Raw genomic sequence first — 20,514 nt, forward strand, 5'->3', positions numbered from 1 at the left:
CTCCTTAGCAAGGTGGGGAGTGTGTGGTCAGGAAGGACAATAGCACACACCATATTTCCATCACTTCAAAGGACATTATACTGACTTTTTGTGCATTTCCTTCCAACTTAACCTAACTATGACCTTAACCTAAACCTGAACTCATTCTGAACATAAGCAAGAAGTTTATAGTAATAAGGTTTAATGATTTAATTTCTGTGCCCGAAAGGAGCAATATCTCCACAATGTGACTGTGTAAACAGATTTATGACTCCATTTCCCTGAGGACATAAATACACACACATACACACTTTCTCAGTCTAAGGTCAGTTTAGTCTACAGGAGCATAACACAAGTCTTAAAAGCTCTGCTGCTGGTAGAAGAACAGATCAGGACAACACACTCTGATCCAGACACATATTTTATTTAAAAAAAAAACACAAAAAGGAAAAACATCAACAAAGCAGAAACCGAATCCTTTTTGGGTATTTTGGAAAGTTTTCACCACGAGAGCTTTATTTCCATAGAAGGACTGAGTTGCACCTCTGGTCGTTAAAACGTCGCATTCTTTGAAATGTAGTTGTGTATTTTAGGGTGTCATTTTTCTGGTGAGTGTTATAGTTTAAAGATCTGGAAGCCGTTGGAGCTGTTATAAAGATGTACGACCTCGTTGTCGACACGAGCAGCTGTGTGATAACATGATGTCATCATGAACCAGTACAGACTCTTCTTTGGCTTCTGCCTTTGACGGATTATAACGCAATGTGGGAGTAACTGCTTCAGAAATGGAGATAAGTCTGTCTCTATAAACTCGAAGCCCAAAAGGAGTAAACAGAGGTTTGAGAAGATGAGTTTTCAGTGTCTGTATATGGGAGATCTTTTATTCTGTCTGCACTGCATGTAATCTGTCTGATTGATGATCTCTGTTCCTATTCTAGTCAGAAACGACCAACTCTGCTTGCTTTTGAAAAAGATGCACTTTTAAAAACAACTCCAAATACCAGGCTACATATAACAACACTGAATTTTACAAAAACAGTGATGTCAGTTAATATTAAAGGTTGTTTAAAAATACACACATTTTTAAAACTTTTAAAGTCTTCAAACTGGATTTTAAGACCCAAAGGCATGACATCAGATCTGAGCAAACCTACATTCGTCTTCTGCAATCTCTTATCTTGCAGCATTTCTTTTATATATCTTTTATAGATCTTGCATTTATATATTTTCTCCCATATGCCGCCTTCTAGTACTTGTATCAGAAGCTGCATTCTTCGCAATTCTAACTTGAACACTGATTTGTGAACACAAACTGAGGTTTGTGTACTCAAATCATGACAGCTTGGTTCTAAACTTCTCCATAAAGTTCAGACATAAAGGTCTAACAACTTCCACAGTATTTTGTCCTCTATATACTTCTGTATGTTCAGGCATATCATACATACCCCAAGTCTCATGGATGTCACTCATCCAAGCTCGAAATGCAGACTTTGACACTCTTTAAAGAGGACCTTTGTCTCTCACTCTCCATTCTGCTGTAACCACTTACACCTCGGCACTTAAGCCAAAGGACACCTTGTGCATATTTCTGAATGGCCAGTTCAATCTAACAGAAAAGCATGAATTGACACCCTGGGGTGAGAGTAAGTTGGTTCCACCCAAAGATGTTACAATTGGCAAAGGAATTTTAAATGAGATTTTCCAGCTACGTGAGAAGCAAGTTATTTGTTATTTGTTTTGGTGGTGCTCATTTAAAATAAATAATAACATAAATATATTTACTAGTAATTAATAAATGATACACAGTTCAACACGGAAGCTGGGATTTGCCACATAATTCCCTCTCTGTTAATCAAAGCAAGCTGGATGCTTTGCTTTAGCATTGATGAGAACTCTATAATTCATTAATGTATCTGGAATATATGAGCAGCAGTCACTTTTGAAATCCATCATATGATCCTCAAAGGATGTCCCCAAGGCTCCTGCAGTCTCCGACTTTGTACTTTAACACTGAAACACCCTTGACAGTGATCATTACTGAGGATCAACGCAGGTAAATAAAAATTAGATACGAAGATATTTAATGTGGAAAAGATGGAAAACATAGAAAAGTAAGTTACTAGTTTGACAAGTTTGATGCTATCAACTATTTTTCAAGGGTCTTTCTCATGTGAGAAATATGTTTGTACCATGAGAGAATTTCAAATCTGAATTTCAGTCTCTCCCTCACTACAAAGGTAAGTTCTGTATAATCCACCATATCTGTGAAGTCTCAATGGCCAGCTCGCGCTTGCTGTCCCTTGGTGTGCATGACATCAGTATATTTCACAGTGTCATTTCCTGTCAAGTTTTTCTTCTGCTTTTCAAATCACTCTGCCCCTTTCTCAGTGGAAAAGCGACACACACAAAGTGATGAGGAAAAACCGTAACATTAGGAAGCTCAGGCGCACACAGTCATAATGTGTGAGCAGACGCTGGTTCTTTTGGATACAAAAACATATCTTTTGTTCTTTTCCCTCTGTCAACAGACCATCAAGGCAACATCTCCCCTCGGTGACCCCAGGGTGACCTACAACCTGGAGGAGGGTCAGGTACCGGAGACCAACATGCCAGTGCGGTTCTACATGAAACCAAACCGGGCCGACGGCTCGGCGTCCATCCTGGTAGCTGAGAACCTCGACTATGAGACGACGCGCTTTTTCACGCTCAGAGTGCGCGTGCAGAATGTCGCTGCTGTGCCGCTCGCCTCCTTTACTACGGTCTATGTTAATGTGACGGGTGAGTTTGTATGGTTAAGAGTCAAACATTTTCAACTCCTTTAGCCAGACTGGTAGTCAAAAACGTGGATTCAGTCCCATAGGTTTGTACAGGTAACCAGTCAACTTACAGCTCTTTCATTTAAATAGTACAATGCCTCTGTTGGCTATATGCACTCAGTGTGAGTGAGTCTCAAAGATGAGACATTGACTTATTTGCATATTGATAGATATGTTCATAATTCTAAATATGCTATTTTGATTAACAGAGCAAAGTATTTAGTGGTTTAAAAGTTTCCATTACAAGGACTTTAAAATGAGTAGCAGAGTTAGTTCCATATGAAAGTCAACATTCAGCTCTGACCATCGAATGTAAAGAAGCCGTTGGTGAGCAACAGAAACTCGGGTGTAATGAGAGACAAGCTGGAGGAAATGACGAGTAGAGGAAGAGTAATGAAGTGCGGTTCATATCCAGGGTCGTTTCTGGCAGAAAAAGAAGAAAACAGAAGCGACCGGTGGTGTCAGCTCCGTGCTGTCTCCCTTTAACAGTGACTCACTTCCCAAACAGCATCTGTAGGCGGGTGGAGAGAAGGAAAGAGGAGAAAACATTTCCTGACTTTGATTGGCTTTGAACAAACCCACATCGGACGCTGTAATTGGCTTAGCGGAGCTTGAAAGTGAGCTGACAAGCTGCTTTGTGGACTCTTCAGGGTGTTTGGAGGATAATTCCTCACTAATAACTCAGTTTTCATTAGTGAGGGTAGACACAGTCCAGCTTCACTTTCTGATGGACTTTTTTTTTTTTAATTTGCCTTTTTGTCTCTTTCTGCTTTATTTCACTGTAATTCATCTTTACTTTTTAATCTCCTTTACTGGTGTTTTAAAAATCCAATCTTATTTCTGTCTCTGCCTTCTGTCTTGCTTGTTCTTTCTTTCTGTCTTTGTTTATTTCCTGCTCACTTTTCCATTCCTTCTAGCATTTTCTTTCTCTGTCTGTTTTTAATCCACTTTAATCAGCTTTCATGGACATGACAGGCTGTATGTGTTCTTTTGCCAGATCCTTCAACAACAAAACAATATGAATGTGGGAAAATAAAGGATATTTTTTTCTACTGTTTCTTTTTGTTTTTTCCCCCTCAGACGTGAACGACAACGTTCCTTTCTTTCTGTCGTCCACCTATGAGGCCACGGTTCCCGAAGGAGCGCAGATGGGCACGTCTGTGGCTCAGGTGTCAGCCACTGATCTGGACTCTGGTCTGCACGGGATGGTGAGAAACATCTGCACTGATCGTTAATGATAGTCTACTTCCTGTTCTTTTTCTGCTTCACTGCATCTCTCTGTGTTCTTCAGATCCACTATGTGATCCTGAAGGATGAAAGTGGGGACTCTCAGTTCTTCAGCATTGACTCCCACAGTGGGATCATCTTCACTCGAGCCTCTTTTGACCGTGAGCAGAAAGCTTCGTATCTGATAGAGGTGCAGTCACAGGACGGCTCGGAGTCGGCCCGACAAGGCCAGCAGGGCCAGCCTAACACAGGTAACGCACAATCAGAGAGAAGGCGTGCTGTCCAATTAATATAAAAGAGATCATTTTGCAGACCTTATAAAACGAAAGTCTAGAGAATCTTGCATGTGTTTGGATACGTTGAAATTATATTCCTGAGCAAAGCCTCCGTCCCACTTTGACTCAGACACAGCCTATGTCAGGATCTTCGTCACCGATGTGAACGACAACGCCCCGGCATTTGCCCAACCGGTGTATGAGGTGAGCGTGGAGGAAGACAAGGAGGTCGGCTTCGTCCTCATCACCGTCACGGCCAACGACGAGGATGAAGGTGAGTTAGAATCTGGCAGTTTTTCTGTCTCTCTGGGATGCACCTGTTGTAGTTGCTGTCAGTGGTGGCAGTGAAGTCAGTTCTTTGTGATTTCATGTGAACTTCAGTCAAACTGATCAAAGTCTCTGACTGAGTGTGCAGTTAGTCATAAAAACAAGTGTTGAGCAAGAAATTAGGTGCTTGAACTGAATGATCTGGTGCCTCCCCTCTCTGTCTCTCCCCTCTCCCATTGAGCGCTGTTTCCTTTTCATACTTTTTTTATAATCTTTCTCCTCTTTTTGCCTTTTTGCTTCTGTTTGGATGATTTGCATCCCCTCTTCTCCCCTTTCTGCTTTTCTTGTCTCAATCTACTCTACTTTTCTGCTCTCTTCTTTTTTGAATTTGTCTCTTCTCTTGATTTTTCTTAAGATAAACTTTGCTCTTTATAAGGTGACATTTTTTTTCTTCCACTGCAATAGCTGGTGGTCATGTCTTATTGTAAAATCTTGCATTAGAAAGTCTGGATCAGTTTAACAAAAGCTCACCTACGTTTTATAGGTTAAAAACCACTTAATTTTTACTGCTGTTTATTGCGACTGTGAGCAATAAATTTGAAGAGGTTTTGTTTGTTTGTTTTTATGTGTGTCTAAATTCAAGGTTTAAACTAATATGTTACTTGCTTTAGTGAAATTATTCAGTTTGTTGTTGTGAGACCTCGCATGAAAACCTGATCAGTGTTAAAGTGTTACCACACAGGATTTATATGGTGGATGATATTATCCATTATCTATTCAGACCTGCAAATCACTCAGTCCGCTCTTGTTGTTGATGTAATACAAAGTGGGACACGCTTAACCAGTGTGGTTCACATACACAAAGTGAATGAAAATGAATGTTCTGTTGAATTGAGAGTAAACAGTTGTGCAGACAATCGGGCTTTAGATGTGTGGCAGAATATGGATTACAGTAAATGATCTTTGATGGCACTCTTAATGTTTGCAGTTTCTGTTGTTTGTGGTCATTAGTTGAAGTTCACAGAGTGTATATTAAAGATGGATGTAGCAAAATTACACCAACAAAAGTTCCTTAAACTTGTATTATTTTTGATCGCCATTAATGGCTGAGTCCTCTGTTTGCAGGCTTGATTGTACTGAAAGACCCAGAAAAATGTTGAAAGTACAATTTGGTAAATGGCCTGCATTTGTATAGCGCTTTACTCAGTCCCTAAGGACCCCAAAGCACTTTACACTACATTCAGTCATTCACCCATTCACGCACACATTCACACACTGGCAATGGCAAGCTACATTGTAGCCACAGCTGCCCTGGGGCGCACTGACAGAGGCGAGGCTGCCAGACACTGGCGCCACCGGGCCCTCTGACCACCACCAGTTTGTAGTAAACTTTCATGTAAATGCTTCTTAAAAAAATATCTAAATAAAACCACGAGAACCAGTGTGGCACCCATCTGTTTATAACTGTTAACTAATTAATTATAGTTACTTGTGTAAAGTAAATTTACTGTGTTTAATGCAGCAAATAGAGGTAGCAGTCTTAGTTTTATTCTGTTTTCCATTGTGTAATAATTATAAAATGTATTCAGACTTCACAATAAAACTGAATACAAAGCCCAAGTCTATACCACATGAAAACATGTGTACTTTTAAGCTCTACACTTCCCATAGGTGTCCAGATGACTAACGTGAACAGAAATGTTTTTTATTGAGCTGAATTCAAATTCAACTTTATTCAAAGAGCTCTTTCAAGGCCCTTGTACTGTAAGGTAAAAACCATATTGCATTAAAGGATGAACCCCCAACAATGAGATGATATCCTATGACTGAGCATTTAGTGACAGTGTGAAGGAAGAACTCAGTTCATATATTCTGGATTTAACAGGGAAGTAGATAAAAAGAAAAGCTAGTTAAAATAGACTAATATGGGAGAAATATCTCTCTTTCTATTTCCTGTTAGTACTCTCACTGCAGTGTTTTGGATCAGCTGAGGGTTTTTCGTGAAAATTTTAGACGATCCGGATAATGAGGAATTACAGTTGAGTATTTCAGCCTCAACATAATAAATCCATGAACTAGTTTGTCAGCATTACTTTCAGACGGGATGTTTTGTTTAGTTTTGACAATGCTATGAAGATGAAAGAAGGCACTCCTGTATATTTGTTTTATGTGCACATTGAAGAACATATCCTCCTCAAAGAGCATGTTCTCAGCTCCTCCTGTAAATTACATCGTAAATTACATATCGTGCCTATAGTTTTACTGATTTGTGTCATCTGGCTTCACAAATAAATACAACTGGTTATTATCTGCATGGCATTGGAAATGTATGCATTGTTTTCTAAAGATATTACCTGAGAGACCCATGTGTAAATTAAAAGCTATTGGTCCGAACTCAGGACCCTGTGGAACTCCATGACTAACTTTTATGCATGACAAAGAATCCTCATTTATAAAAGCTAATTGACTTGATTATGTTTCAAATCAGTGCATTTTCTTTCATCTAAGTGGCATGCATGGTAGGTTTTGGTTAACAGTAATTAGTCTCACACTGATAAGAATTTAGCTTCGTTAAACTGATAATGTTAGATAAGTAAACATTGCTTCTCAAGCTTCGCCTCCCACATTTTGGAAGCACCAGAATGTTAAATTACCTTAATCTACGTGACAGTATTTTGAATTATAGCATTTTTGGTTTAACCTACTTACCTAACATCAGAGTGCCTCCATTCATATTTGATATACAGGTTATGTGGAAAGTATTCTTGCTTTTTTTGTTGTTGTTTGCTTTGTTTTCTTTTTTTGGAGGGTAATTGGGTAGTTGTGTCAGTGCTAACAGAAGTACATTTAAGTAGTTTTAAAAACTGATTTTAAAATTTTCATGCTCTTCAGTTTTCTTAATTTATTAGTCCCCGTTCTCCTCACTGTTGTCACTCGTCTCCACTCTCCTTATTTTCTCTCCTCTGTTTTATCTCCTTCTCTCTTCTTCTCTTGCTGTCACAGCTCGTTAGCGAGTGCCGCTGCTCCCTTGAGGTCGGCGGTTTTGATGTTTGTCTCTTTGTTTGTGTTTGTCCCTCATTCCTCTTCCTCCTCCGCTCTAAACCAATAAGCACCAGGAGGCAAAAAAAAAGGAAAAATATCAAAAAACAACAAAAAACAAGCCTTTCTCTCTTCTACTCTCTCTCTTAATGACAGCTGTTGGCGTCAGATCAACGCCTCTGAGGTTTTCTATACTCAGAGCATGAGTGAAGTAAAGAAGAGTGATGTCTTATTATTTATTTTTCTTTTTTTAATCTTTAACCTTTATTTTTTTCTTGTTGACTGCAATATACTTTTATACAGTGTGACACAGTCTACCTCCTATTTATCTTCTATATTCACCCTGATTCCCTGAGGAGCTCCCCAAACTTCCAGTCACTCGTCTTCCACTGTCTCCTTTCTTAATACTTTTTCCCATAGTTTGAGCCGACTTCCGAATTAAGCCATTTACTGAATTTCTTAAAAATAGAAATAAGGAACACCTCGGCACTCGACCAAACTTGCTATAGGCATCGCTAACAAGCTATAGCGCTTAAAAGAATATCTGGATGAATTTCAGTCCAAGTCGTTCCTGTACTTTTGCGTGTTGGCTGGTAGCAGCAGGGTAATGTGTAATTGAGAGTTTATAAATACCATGTTGCATGACTCATAAAGCCAGAATGACAGCAGAAATACCATCAGTCATGTCATATTTGCAGAATGCACATCCCTTTTTTAAAGTTGTGATTCTCATTTTTTTTTAGTTTGTCTGTTATTTCTGTGACTACTAATTGCTATACCCAGAAAAAATTGAGATCATTAGCAAAAACACTCAGTGGTCTGACAGGTAGGCAGGATAGTCAGACTTATCTAGAAGAGAATACAAAGTAATAATCTATCAGCTCTTTTCTAACTACAGATGTAATTGAAGTTATTGAAAACAGAAATCATACATTCAAATAAGACATTAAAGCAGTCTGTTAGCAAAGGTACTTACATTTAACTTAGACCTGTCATTTTTTTGTTGATCATATAGTCTTCTGAGTCAAAATTAAATTTGCCTTTTCATGTGGAACATTTGACTGACACATGCCAACTGTAATGTAAATGAAGTCATATAAGGATGTTATTATCTATAAAGTTACGAGGTTACATCCCGCAAAACATGAGGAGGAATAAAAGTAACATTTTAAATGCAAACAGAAATCCCCACAAGCTGAAAAAGTTACACTGTGATGGGACATTAGAGACTATTCTATAACTATTTCTTACTGCAAAGTTAAAAAAAAATTATACTAAAATATTTGCTATGAAAAAAGGAAGGTTAGCCCTGTAGCACACTGGTAACCTGTCCAGGAAGTACCACCCCTCACTCCAGGCCCACTTGACCCTAATTTTGATTAATATAAGAAAACAAATAAATTGTAGAAGTTTCAGTTTATTTTCTGGCCCTTGACTTGTTGATTAATTTACGGTTCATTTTCATTTGAGCCCCTTCATAAACCCTGTAAATTCTCTTTCTCTGGCAGCGCTCCATATTTTGAGGCTTGTGTCTGAAAATCTGCTTTGCTTTCTAATTTTTATTGAACGTAGTTCAGTCAGTCAGTTAAAATAGCTGTTTTGTTTATTTTCCTCTTTTTTTATTGCTTTGTCTTTTTTATGTGGCCTTATTCCTGGAAATGTCTAGATTTAGTATTTTTCCCCCCTCAGACTGATCCCGTGAGGTTCTGAAAGACGCTGAACACAGGATTAAGAGATGCTAAGATTGCAAAAAGCTGTACAAATCTTTAACCTTTTTTTCTTGCTGACGCTTTATCCCCACTTTTTTTGTCTCGCCAGAGACTCCCCGTAGTAATCAACAAACACTCCTCGGCCGTATACCACTTGGGGGTCCAAAGGCTCAGATAAAGAAAACCAGCCGTGTTGGCTTAAATATCCCTTAAACCTTCCTAACAGGCACGTTGTTAAGGGTGAGATTAACTAAACCCCCAGATCTGATCCATGCTGAATCAGCTCTGTGAGCGTAAAAGAGGGAGATCAGGGTGAAATGTTTGTAAATATTTATCATATATCCATAATAACTGCATCTTTCAACCTCTAATAACTCGGTTGTTAAGTTCTAGTCATATTTGGTGGTTAGATATAACTAAACCTTAATTAGATTGTTTTCAGTGTTTGCTCTGTTGTTGCTCTTTTGTGATTTGCTTTTTATAGATTATAGCTCGGTATCTTAAAAAGTAACAATTGCAGTTCAGTGGCTGCACTGAAACAAGAGAAATACCTTGTGTCACTTACTTTCTCTTACTGCTTTGTCTCTATTGTGTGAGTAGCAGAATCCAACACTTTGGTAGACAAACATTAGCACTGCCATCTGCCCTCCTAATGTTATCTTTAAGAGTGCTATGTTACAATATTTTTAATGTGCTTCTATTTATATTTTGTTGAACATTTTTGTAATTACATTATCACATATGTTCACAGAATAACTGTTTTCATAGACCATGCCACACTCTGACCTTTTTTTTTTAACTTAGTCTAATTTTGCAATTTTTTTCTTGCTGCCCAAAGCTTTCTAGTTTCAGGTCTGTTCAAGTTATCAGTCAGTCGCCTTTTGAAAAATGGCAGTTGGCAAAGCGACAAATCTGTCGTTCATTTGTCATCGAACTGTTGATTTATTTTTCCTGGAAAATAATATGCTGGTGAATAGTGAGCACGGACTTCTAGCCCATACTGATTTGCAGTCCTCGCTGTTGACCATTATGTAATGCATAAAAGTTGCTTTATCTATCTTGTGTTTTATTGCACAAGCTGATTCACATTCTTCTACTGTGAACATGTCCATGTTTCCAAAATGGCAAATCAGTCATTTTCATTATCATCTTATTGCAAGCTATGCAAATTTTAGGCTCATTTACCTCTGATGCATTTTGGTGTTTTTTCAGTCAGATTCATTCCCATGTTATATGGAGATCAGATAGAGCATGTGTGTACATGTTAGGCAGATTAAAAAGTGTGCGTGTGTGTGTAATGGTAACTGAAGGTGAAAAAAATCAAACTCCTGAAAGCTCCAATCTCAAGTTTGATTAGCTGTAAACAGAATTCAAGGTTTTATCCTCTAAAATGCAGCAAAGCAGCCGTCACCTTGGCTGCAGCTGTGTGTGTGTGTGTGTGTGTGTGTGTGTGTGTGTGTGTGTGTGTGTGTGTGTGTGTGTGTGTCGTACATTATGACCACAGTTTGTTGTTGAAGCTGACAGATGTTGAAGCACCGGTGACCTTCATTCCAGACATAAACTGTAGGTCACACAAACACAATTACCAGGGACTAAGCGCACATACATACACACACGCCAACGCTTTCCTTTGCTGAATAGTTCCTGCATTTGTTTCAGCTTGATTTGGCGTTTGTTGGAATATAACCGAAGGTAGAGTTGAGGTGACGGGGGAAGGGCGGGTTTAGATTACCTCTCTTTACCCCCCTCCTCTCCAACCTAAAGCTGATTAGGCGCAGCAGCTTTTGTCACCCGTCGTGTTTTCTGGGTAAATTTGGTCCTACTAGTGTAAAAAAACTGCCGAACTAAGATCATCTTGTAATGAGATCAAGGGGCTTTTTTAAAATTCTGCTGAGTCTGGCGTTTCAGTCTCGCGTCGCCCCTGGGTTTAGTACACATGCACAAATACCTACTACTGCAGTGAAGTTGAGCTAATGAGGTATGTGTGAATGTGAGTGATTGGTCATGTAATTTTACATTGTACTGAATGGAGGTGATGGTTATGATGGTTAGGATTGGATGGATCTGGGACACAAAGGTTCCTGATTTGCAGTCCAAAGTCAAGCCATCAGAGTGTGTAACAATTCTACTAAATGAAGCTTAGCCTGTTTGCTAAGTTGAGTTTGTTGCTGCATTTAGATACCACACTTCAGTCACTGCAACACAGCTTTAATCATAGCAGTGTTTAAGCACTCAGCGAGCTGCTTATTCTTCTCCTTGCTGCCTTTAATGCAGTCTCTGAGTCCCCTGAGGTGGTAAGTTTGTATCACCCTTTCACAACAGGAAGCCATATTGGCTTCCTGACCTTAGCTCAGCAGGGAGAGGGGGGACAATGAGGTCAAAGCCCAGAAAAACCAAAATTAATGTTGAAGGTGTTTGTCATACTTATACATACAATTGTAACACACCTTTCTGTATTAGACCTTCCATCTGGTCTTTAGCAAAATATTCATCATGTGCTGGTAGCAGTGCACATACCTATTGTTCTAGGTTTTCCTACTAACAAACGAAACCATAGCCTCAAACTAATAAACAGAAAACAGTGTGTTTTAAAGATGTGTCCTGTAGGAGAGCCCCAGAAATCTGAGTTTTTCCCCCTTTATACTTGCAAATTGTTTGCAGGCCTTGATTATCCTCCAGACAGACTGTTAAGATGCTCCACGATGATTTGCATGCAATACGAAAATGCAAAAATCCCATGCTTTTGCCCTTTCCTGTGCATCATCTTTAGGGACCACTGTACACAGTTTATAAGTAAACAGTGTTTAATGCTCCATCGCAGTTCCTCATCTCCAGGCCAATGCTATGTTTACATTTTATGAAATTAAAACTATACCAATATTTATTACTTGTGAAAACATTGAGAGTTATTTTTATAGTTTTGTATCAGTTAAATTGTCACTTACACTCACTTGTTATGTACGCCTGTTCAACTGCACTATCTAATGACCCAATCACGTGGAAGAAATTCAGTGCATCTAGACATGTAGACAGAGAGGAAAAAAACACTAGAATGTGGAAGAAAAGTGATTTAATTGACTTTAAATGCAGCATGGTTGTTGGTGCCAGATGGGCTGGTCGGAGTATTTCAGAGACCTGTGATCGACTGGAATTTTCACATATCCAGTTATTGGAAGTTCTGTGGGTGAAAATGGTTCTAACTGATTCGAACAGATAAGAAAGCAACATCAGCTCACGTAACAACTCATTAGAACCACATATGCAAAGGAGTATGTCTGAATGCACAACACCTTGAAACAGGCAGACGATAGATAGATAGATAGATAGATAGATAGATAGATAGATAGATAGATATTTTTGTTTTGTTTTGTTTTTCATGACAGTGATTTCACTGTTCTCCAATAGCCTCCACAGTCAACAAATCTTCTTCAGATCAGAGCACCTTGAAAATGTGGTAGAAAAGGAGATTCACATCATTGATGTGCTGAGTAAATATTACGGATCATATCAATATAGAAATATCTCAGGAGTTTCTAGCAACTTGCTAGAATCTATATTGAAAAGTCAGAAATTAATATTTACAGAACTTATTATGACATGAATAATAGTTATAGCAGGAATAGTGCTACTAAATTTAACATACCTTCTATCTGGAAAGAATCTGTGTGCTGATCACACAATAAAAGGAGAAGATGGATGTATCTATTCATTAAGTCCTCTTTTGAAGCCTCAAGATGAGCATATTTGCTTTTGCTAAAAAAAAAAGAACCCAATAAAACAGATGTGATGAGGAGGGACAGCCTGACTGTGAAACCACATGCCCATTAACTAATTAGTTGTGAGTGACAGCCCGTTATTGAATGAGTTTGTGGTTTCATACCACAGATAACCTTCGATTTTTAAACATGGTATGACCAAGATTTGGAAAATAGACTTAATTCTTCTTTACTATGACCCAAAATGAGTGACTGAGCCCATAACGTCAGTGTTTACAGCGATCAAGACAGAAAGTCATTTTCACATAGATTTCTATAGCATCGAAAGTGTCTTTGGAACCACAGCTGTCACCATCTGTCACAACCTGGAAGATGCATATGTCTGGAGGGTCTAATATCTTTGGACCCTCCAATTGCTCAGTCATGCAGCAGACTAATATTTAATTTTTACACTGTATATTTAGCTTTTGGTTATTTGTGTTCGAATTTGTCATTTTAGGATGCGTTTTACCGATTACTGGGGAAACCTTACTCCAAAATCTACCACCATATATCAGGCTTAATGTTTTCTGTCATGTTGGAATAAATACATGGCTCTACTCAAGATTTCTAGGTACTGCAGCCAGCTGAATTTCAAATATCCACAGTATCTCTTGCAGGCATCTGAGGCCACAACATGTGATATTTTCTAATGTGGTTGTAAAACGAAATGAAACTTCCTCCAAATATGAGTTTAGTCCTTCAGAGTGTCAACCTGCAGTCACTGCTCAGGGACGACTTTCCCCTCCGGTCCACCTCACAAGGAGCAGAGATCTGACCTTAATCTCAATTTGGGCCTCCTGCTAGGCTGCGAATTAAATCAGCTCTATCCCCTAGCATGTGCGTGTGTGTGTGTTCATATGTGTGTGTATGTGTTAAGAGGGCAACACCATATGGCCAGACTGATCATTAGGGAGGCTGCCGGAGGCAAAAACCGCTGGAGCTACTCTCCTTACACACATTTACACACACTCACATTTACACACACACACTAACTCGCTCGCTGAGTGTCACAACACATCGTGCTTGGAGGCTGTGACGGACCAGTGCACTTAAGCTTTTTCCTCGCACACACACGAGCACACACACTCTCCAGTGTCGTAATGAAGGTCCTCCATGTCTCCACAGATGGTGTTTGTCTCCTAAAGTCTCCTTGGTGCCGGTAAACAGAGAGCTAGCCGGACCAAGACAGACCTGCCTCTGGGCCCTGAACATACATCTGATGTGTTTGCCATGTTTACCATGTCCCTATGTGTGTGTGTGCTGGCATTTCTTCAGTTCATCGGGAAAGTAGAGGGAAAGCCAACAGAGGAAAGACAAGGAAAGGAAAGAGACTAGAGAATGAGATGGAAAAGCAACAGAAAGATGAAAGAAGTGAAGGGAAAGAGGGATGAAAGTAGATTATCAAAACAAGTGGACAAAAAGCCTAAAGAACAAAAGGAAGTAGGAGGAGAATAAAAGATTTGGGAGGAAGATACATGAAGGAGAGTTAAGGAAGGAAGAAAAGACTGTGGCAAGAAAAAATAATCAAAGGAAGAAAACAGGACTGCATAGCAAAGCTGAAAGAAATGGTAGGCTAGAGGGATGGAGGCACATGGAGAAAGCAGGAAAGAAAGGAAACTAAAGAACTGTTAATGTGAGAAGAGAAGAAGGAGAGGGGGAAATTAGTCAAGTTGGATTTATACACTGTGGTTCATGTAAACTCATCTTCAAAAACTGATCACCAAAGCATTTAAGGCAAAGATGTAAGTCACCAAAAAAGTGTATTCACATTATAAGAAAATGGAAATCTACTTTTTTTTCCCCATAATTTAAAAACTGCTGTTTCAGTTATTTTATGTTTGATTAAACGGTTGATAAGCCATTGTGAGTCCTACGAATGTCACCAAGAGTGGGTCTCCTCCATTTACTAGGAAGTCAGTATCGCCTCATTGACTGAAGGTTATTTTACTCTGCTGAGCAGAATCATTAATATGTTTTCAGCTTAGAATAACATCAAGATTTGGCATTTGGGAGCCGGAGTAGTAACATAGATTAATCCACTTGACCCTAGATATTAAATATAAATAGACTGATTCTTATTTAGTGCTTATTTTTTTTAATGTAGCACTCAACACAACATGTCTCATTCACCCAAGAATGTTTTTTATCTAAGTGCTTTCTTTCTAACTTTAACTTTCCAGTGAATGAATCACAAGCAGATCTGGGTTCAGTCTGTTTCACAGGGAGACTGGCGCAGCCAGGGTTCGAACTACCAACCTTCCAATTAGCAGATAATCTGCTATACTTCCTTAAGTAACACTAGCCAATATAAAGTTTCTGTTTTGTACTTTACTTGCATTACATGATATCATTTTCATTTTTACAAGCTTTTTGGTTGGGGTTCAACATCAAAGCAGTTAGCAAGACATAGAAAAATATTGTGGCATCAGTTCAAAGAATCATTTTTAATACTTAGAGAACTTATGGGAAAAAATGTGTATTTACAACACACATTGAAATAAAAGCCAACCATAGTTTTAGTCTGCAAAATCACTGAACATGTGATTGAAAATATTAGTAGAAATAGTAAAGGTAAAAACTAGAAAAAGGGTGTTTCGCTTTGCTTTTATTATTTTAGGACAAACATGGGGTTGGTGGGATGAAGGAGTCAGCTGGGGACAAGGTGACAGGCAGATGATTTGCTGTGGCGACCCTTAAAGGGAGCAACTGAAAGAGGACTTTGCTTTTGTTATTCTCCTTCTGGAAAATCATTTTGTCCCTGTGACATTTGTCGGGTAAATCCACCAAGAACAACGCATGATGCAGTTAAAGAACAGTGCTCTCAGAAGTTTGCCACTTTCTGTTGCGACCAGTCCTTCAGGAGCAGAAAAAAAGCAGGAAGGAGACCAAAGATTGCAGGAAGAGATGGGATCAAATGGCAGACAATAGAGAAATGAAGAAATTACAGTTTGTAACCGTGTCAGAGTTGAAAGTGAGTCGATGTCCCAAGTGAGCTGCTGTTCTTGAGGCGTTGTTTAGTAGTGAGGGTAACTGAAGTGAGAGTGAGCGGTACAGCAGACATCATAACTGGCTGCTGTGGTGAGCGGAAAAAGCTGCAGACTGAACAGTCAGTGTACATTCAGGCCATCACCTGTGGTCATGACTGAAAATATGTGGTTGCAAATAATATATGAAATTAGTTTCCTTATGTGGGTTCCCACCACATATCTGAAGTCTTTACTCTTTCTCTGAGTAGAGCAACAGCTACATTTTTGACAGCAGAGGTGAGAGAGTGGTATCTGATCAGGATGCATTCTCAATACCTTTCACTGGACCCTCGGGCCGACTAAAGGCCGACTCGTGTCCGACTCATCTGTTCTGGAAACACAATGGAAAACGTGTGAGAGTTTCAGTATACAAGAAGTGTGTCTATTCATACTATCCAATTTAAATGGACCTCAATCTTAAATAGTCACAACAGAATAACCCAAGTTTCTGCTGTAACAAAAAGCACATCTTACTTTAATTCTGAGCCTTTCTGTAGGTCTCTAGAAAATTAATTGCGTGATGGGGAAACGGCTGTTTGTGTGAGGAGATTTTGAGGAGGCCAAGGTATTAATAACCCCAACTGTAAGAGAAATACCTGATTCTACTGAAGAATTTGACCAGAAAGCTTATATTATGGCTTCTTACAAAACCTCAATTTATTATAACTTTGTGTGCAGGGGATTAAGGATTTTCTCAATCCACAGTTTGGGTATTACCTCAATTTTTGGTTCACACTTTTGGTTAACTTTTTTTATTTTTTTAATGGGGCATAGATAAGAAAAAAATGGGAGACATTTTTAACACAGTGATAATCACTTGACTGTGACTGATCTTTAGAAATTAGAGCTTTCATCAGACTAGCACCACAGGAAGAGCATTTGCATAACATGAGAAGCTGGTCATTAGTGTTGCAATTTTAGTATCACATCTATACACTTATATGTAATTATGATAACTTAATATTTTATAAAATGTCAAAAGCTTCTTTATTTATGCCCCCGTTACCAGGCAAAATTTTAGTTTTAGAAAGCCCAACTTGTACTCTACCAAAGCAAAAATGCAACACAACAATGATGCATTCAACTGATCTGAGTGATAGTAGCATATACAACTCTTCACCATATGTGCCGGATTTTGCAGCCTTCTTCTTTCAATAAAATTAAACAGTCCTTTTTGGAAGCAACAGGAAGATCATCCTCCTCCTTCATCTTCGTCTCCAGAACTAAGCAGTATGATCGGATAAATCAGTTTTGTAGAAAAGATTTTAAAAAACTGACAAGTGCTTAATGTCTTCCATCCAGGTGCGAATGCCAAGCTGCGCTACCAGATCACATCAGGAAACACCATGGGCACCTTCGACGTGGAACCTGAAGTGGGCACCATCTTTGTGGCTCAACCTCTTGACTATGAGATGGAGCAGCGCTACGAGCTCCGGCTGGTGGCCTCAGACGGGAAGTGGGAGAACGAGACACTGGTGGTCGTTCAGGTGGTAAATCGCAACGATGAGGCACCAGTTTTTAGCCAGACCGAGTATCACGCTGCTGTGATGGAAGAACTCACCCAGCTTCCTGTTTTCATCCTAGAGGTTAGCGAATCTGTTTGTGTCGTATTAAAAGTTACTTAAAGGACTCTTATTAGTCATTTTAGATCGGATTATGTTCACTATAATCAACTCAGTTGTGATTTTAAAACACTGACATTAGAATAGACAATGCGGTTTTTCAGGTTTTAGTCGAGTCATAAAAAATTATACAAAATCATATAAAATTAAACAACAATTTATGTTCTTAAGAATTTGACATTTCCTTTTCTGGTGATGCTTAATGGGAATTTTTATGACTTTTACAATGCAACAGACAGAGCAACTGCTAAAAGGAGTCACACTCACAGCATTGTCTTTTTCAAATTCTTACAAACGGTTTAAGCTGAATTTGATTGGCTGCTCTTAGGAAACTCCCATAAACAGTAATTCAATTCAATTCAATTCAATTTTATTTATATAGCGCCAAATCACAACAAAAGTCGCCTCAAGGCGCTTCATAGATACAGAGAAAAGCCCAACAATCATATGACCCCCTATGAGCAAGCACTTTGGCGACAGTGGGAAGGAAAAACTCCCTTTTAACAGGAAGAAACCTCCGGCAGAACCAGGCTCAGGGAGGGGCGGCCATCTGCTGCGACCGGTTGGGGTGAGAGAAGGAAGACAGGATAAAAGACATGCTGTGGAAAAGAGACAGAGATTAATAACAGATATGATTCAATACAGAGAGGTCTATTAACACATAGTGAGTGAGAAAGGTGACTGGAAAGGAAAAACTCAATGCATCATGGGAATCCCCCGGCAGCCTACATCTATTGCAGCATAACTAAGGGAGGATTCAGGGTCACCTGGTCCAGCCCTAACTATATGCTTTAGCAAAAAGGAAAGTTTTAAGCCTAATCTTAAAAGTAGAGATAGTATAGGACTGAACTCAGCCAAGAAGCCCAAATAGAGCCAGACTAAGCTAAGTTCTCTTTGCTTTCCGCTACTAATAAGTGCCCAGCGTTTACTCTTTTCACACAACAAAATAATGGATTAGTCAATTTATGACCATATACAGCATAACTACAAAACACATGAATGGATGGATTGATGCCATGTTTTCATTTTTTTGTAACTGTTAGCCATTAGCTTTAGCCGTAAGCACTGATCACATGTCCACTCAGTCCAGATGAAACTGTTTAACATATAAACCTGAGAAAGTAGCACCTCCCAAACGTACCTTTAAGATAAAGGAGTTTATTGTGAAAATGTTAGTGTTTATATGAACAATATGTGAAAATGTATCAGATGTACTGGAAACAAACCTAATTGTGTTTGTTACACTAGGAACATCGAGCTATATTAGCCTAGAGCAAAAACCTACCTGAGATCAAGTGACAACATACTAACACATCGCACATGTATGAAATTGGTTAGCACAATATTAGCTGACAGAGGCGCCAGTGTTTAACCAACCAAAACCTTCTGACAGGAACTGCCTGCCATTTGAAAGGTTGCTTCAGAAAAGTCAGAGTCAGCCTCCTCCTCCTGTGGCTTTCATTTCGTCACACCTATCACCGGTAATTCACAGTAATATGCATGTGCCGCCAAGCTAAATCAGATTAAAAAGGTGGAAGCGCGTCTGGGAGGCCAGGGAAGTAATCTCTGTCAGAGAGGCATGTGTCACCAAGTCCTCAACCTGGGCCTGCTTCCCCTCGCCTGCTGGAATTGATTTGATGTGCGTTTGGTTCCTCTCTAACGCTCTCGATAGTTTTTTCTGCTACGCGGCGACCGGGGCCTCCCTTAACGCCCGCCACTTTCAGCCCTTGCCCTCAAATATAATTCAGCAGATAGGGAACAGAGGGGAAAATCCAATTTGAAATGAATATTTTTTGACTTCACCTGCGCAGCAGCCTGCTCTGCGGTGCCGCGGCTGCTCATCTTCAATATTGTGTACCTGCATCACGTTGTCAAGAAATGCAAAGAACCCACATGGGGGAGGTGGCTGGGGAAGGGAGGAAGGGGGGATGACTTCAAAGCCTTCTGTAAACAAACCCTCTGGTGAGAAAAGAGGAAGAGAAAGGGTAAAAGTGTACTTTTTCTTGCTTTTGTCTGTGTCTATTAACTTTTAATTGCATTGTGTGTCTCCTTGACAGATGTGAGAGCTCGTCTCGTTTCTGCTGCTCTTGTCCCCTTGTTCAGAGAGATAGCAGGAAGGCTGGTTAATTAAGCAAACAGGACAAAGCAACTGAGAAATGTTTATTCCTGTGTTGGCAAGTCCCCTTGTGCAGGGGCAGCTGCTGCAATCAGCTCCGTGCCTCGTGTCCTATTTGTTGGGCTTGACATTTGTACATAATGAAAAAGCAGTTCAGCTTTTTTAATAAGAAACTGCCTGATGTATAAAAGAACAATAAAAAAAAACTGTTTCTTTAAAGAAGAAAAATGTTATTGAATGGACTTGCGACGACAAATGTGACAGCTTGCAATTAACTTTTGCTGCAGTCCTTCTATAATGAAGCCACTTTTTTTAACAAGGAAATGTTCAGATGGTGTTTTTTGATGATTATTTTCTATGTATTTGTAATTTTTTAAGTTTAAAATTATTTTCAACGTCATCAAAAGCTTGATTAGTAAGTCTGCAATACGTTTCATGCTTTAATTCTGAAGATATTTTCAGCCCTTTTTCCACTTTTCCAATTTGAAAATGGGGACTAGTCAGCATTTCATACACAAAAGCACTTCAAATAATTTGAATAAAGATCTGATGTTATAAAATGCAGCATCTGGCTTAAAGCCCAGAATACAGTTCATGCATCTGTGTGTCCAGAGGAATCTGTGTGACATAAATTTTGTCATCTCGTGCAGAAACAGGTTGTCAAAGGCTCTATGAAACAT

General features: G+C 39.2%; 1 protein-coding gene across 1 annotated transcript in view; it reads left to right on the forward strand.

The window, feature by feature from the left end:
* LOC146508701 (neural-cadherin) overlaps positions 1 to 20,514 on the forward strand; it is a 135,939-nt gene that overhangs the window by 85,345 nt on the left and 30,080 nt on the right. Inside the window, exons 13-17 of the mRNA XM_085176577.1 lie at positions 2,508 to 2,757; positions 3,876 to 4,003; positions 4,087 to 4,273; positions 4,428 to 4,571; positions 17,399 to 17,682. Of these exons, the coding sequence (XP_085032703.1) occupies positions 2,508 to 2,757; positions 3,876 to 4,003; positions 4,087 to 4,273; positions 4,428 to 4,571; positions 17,399 to 17,682 (993 nt within the window). The remainder of the gene's footprint in view (positions 1 to 2,507; positions 2,758 to 3,875; positions 4,004 to 4,086; positions 4,274 to 4,427; positions 4,572 to 17,398; positions 17,683 to 20,514) is intronic.

Source organism: Neolamprologus multifasciatus, chromosome 11 (genome assembly GCF_963576455.1).
Source record: "Neolamprologus multifasciatus chromosome 11, fNeoMul1.2, whole genome shotgun sequence".
Taxonomy (NCBI): Eukaryota; Metazoa; Chordata; class Actinopteri; order Cichliformes; family Cichlidae; genus Neolamprologus; species Neolamprologus multifasciatus.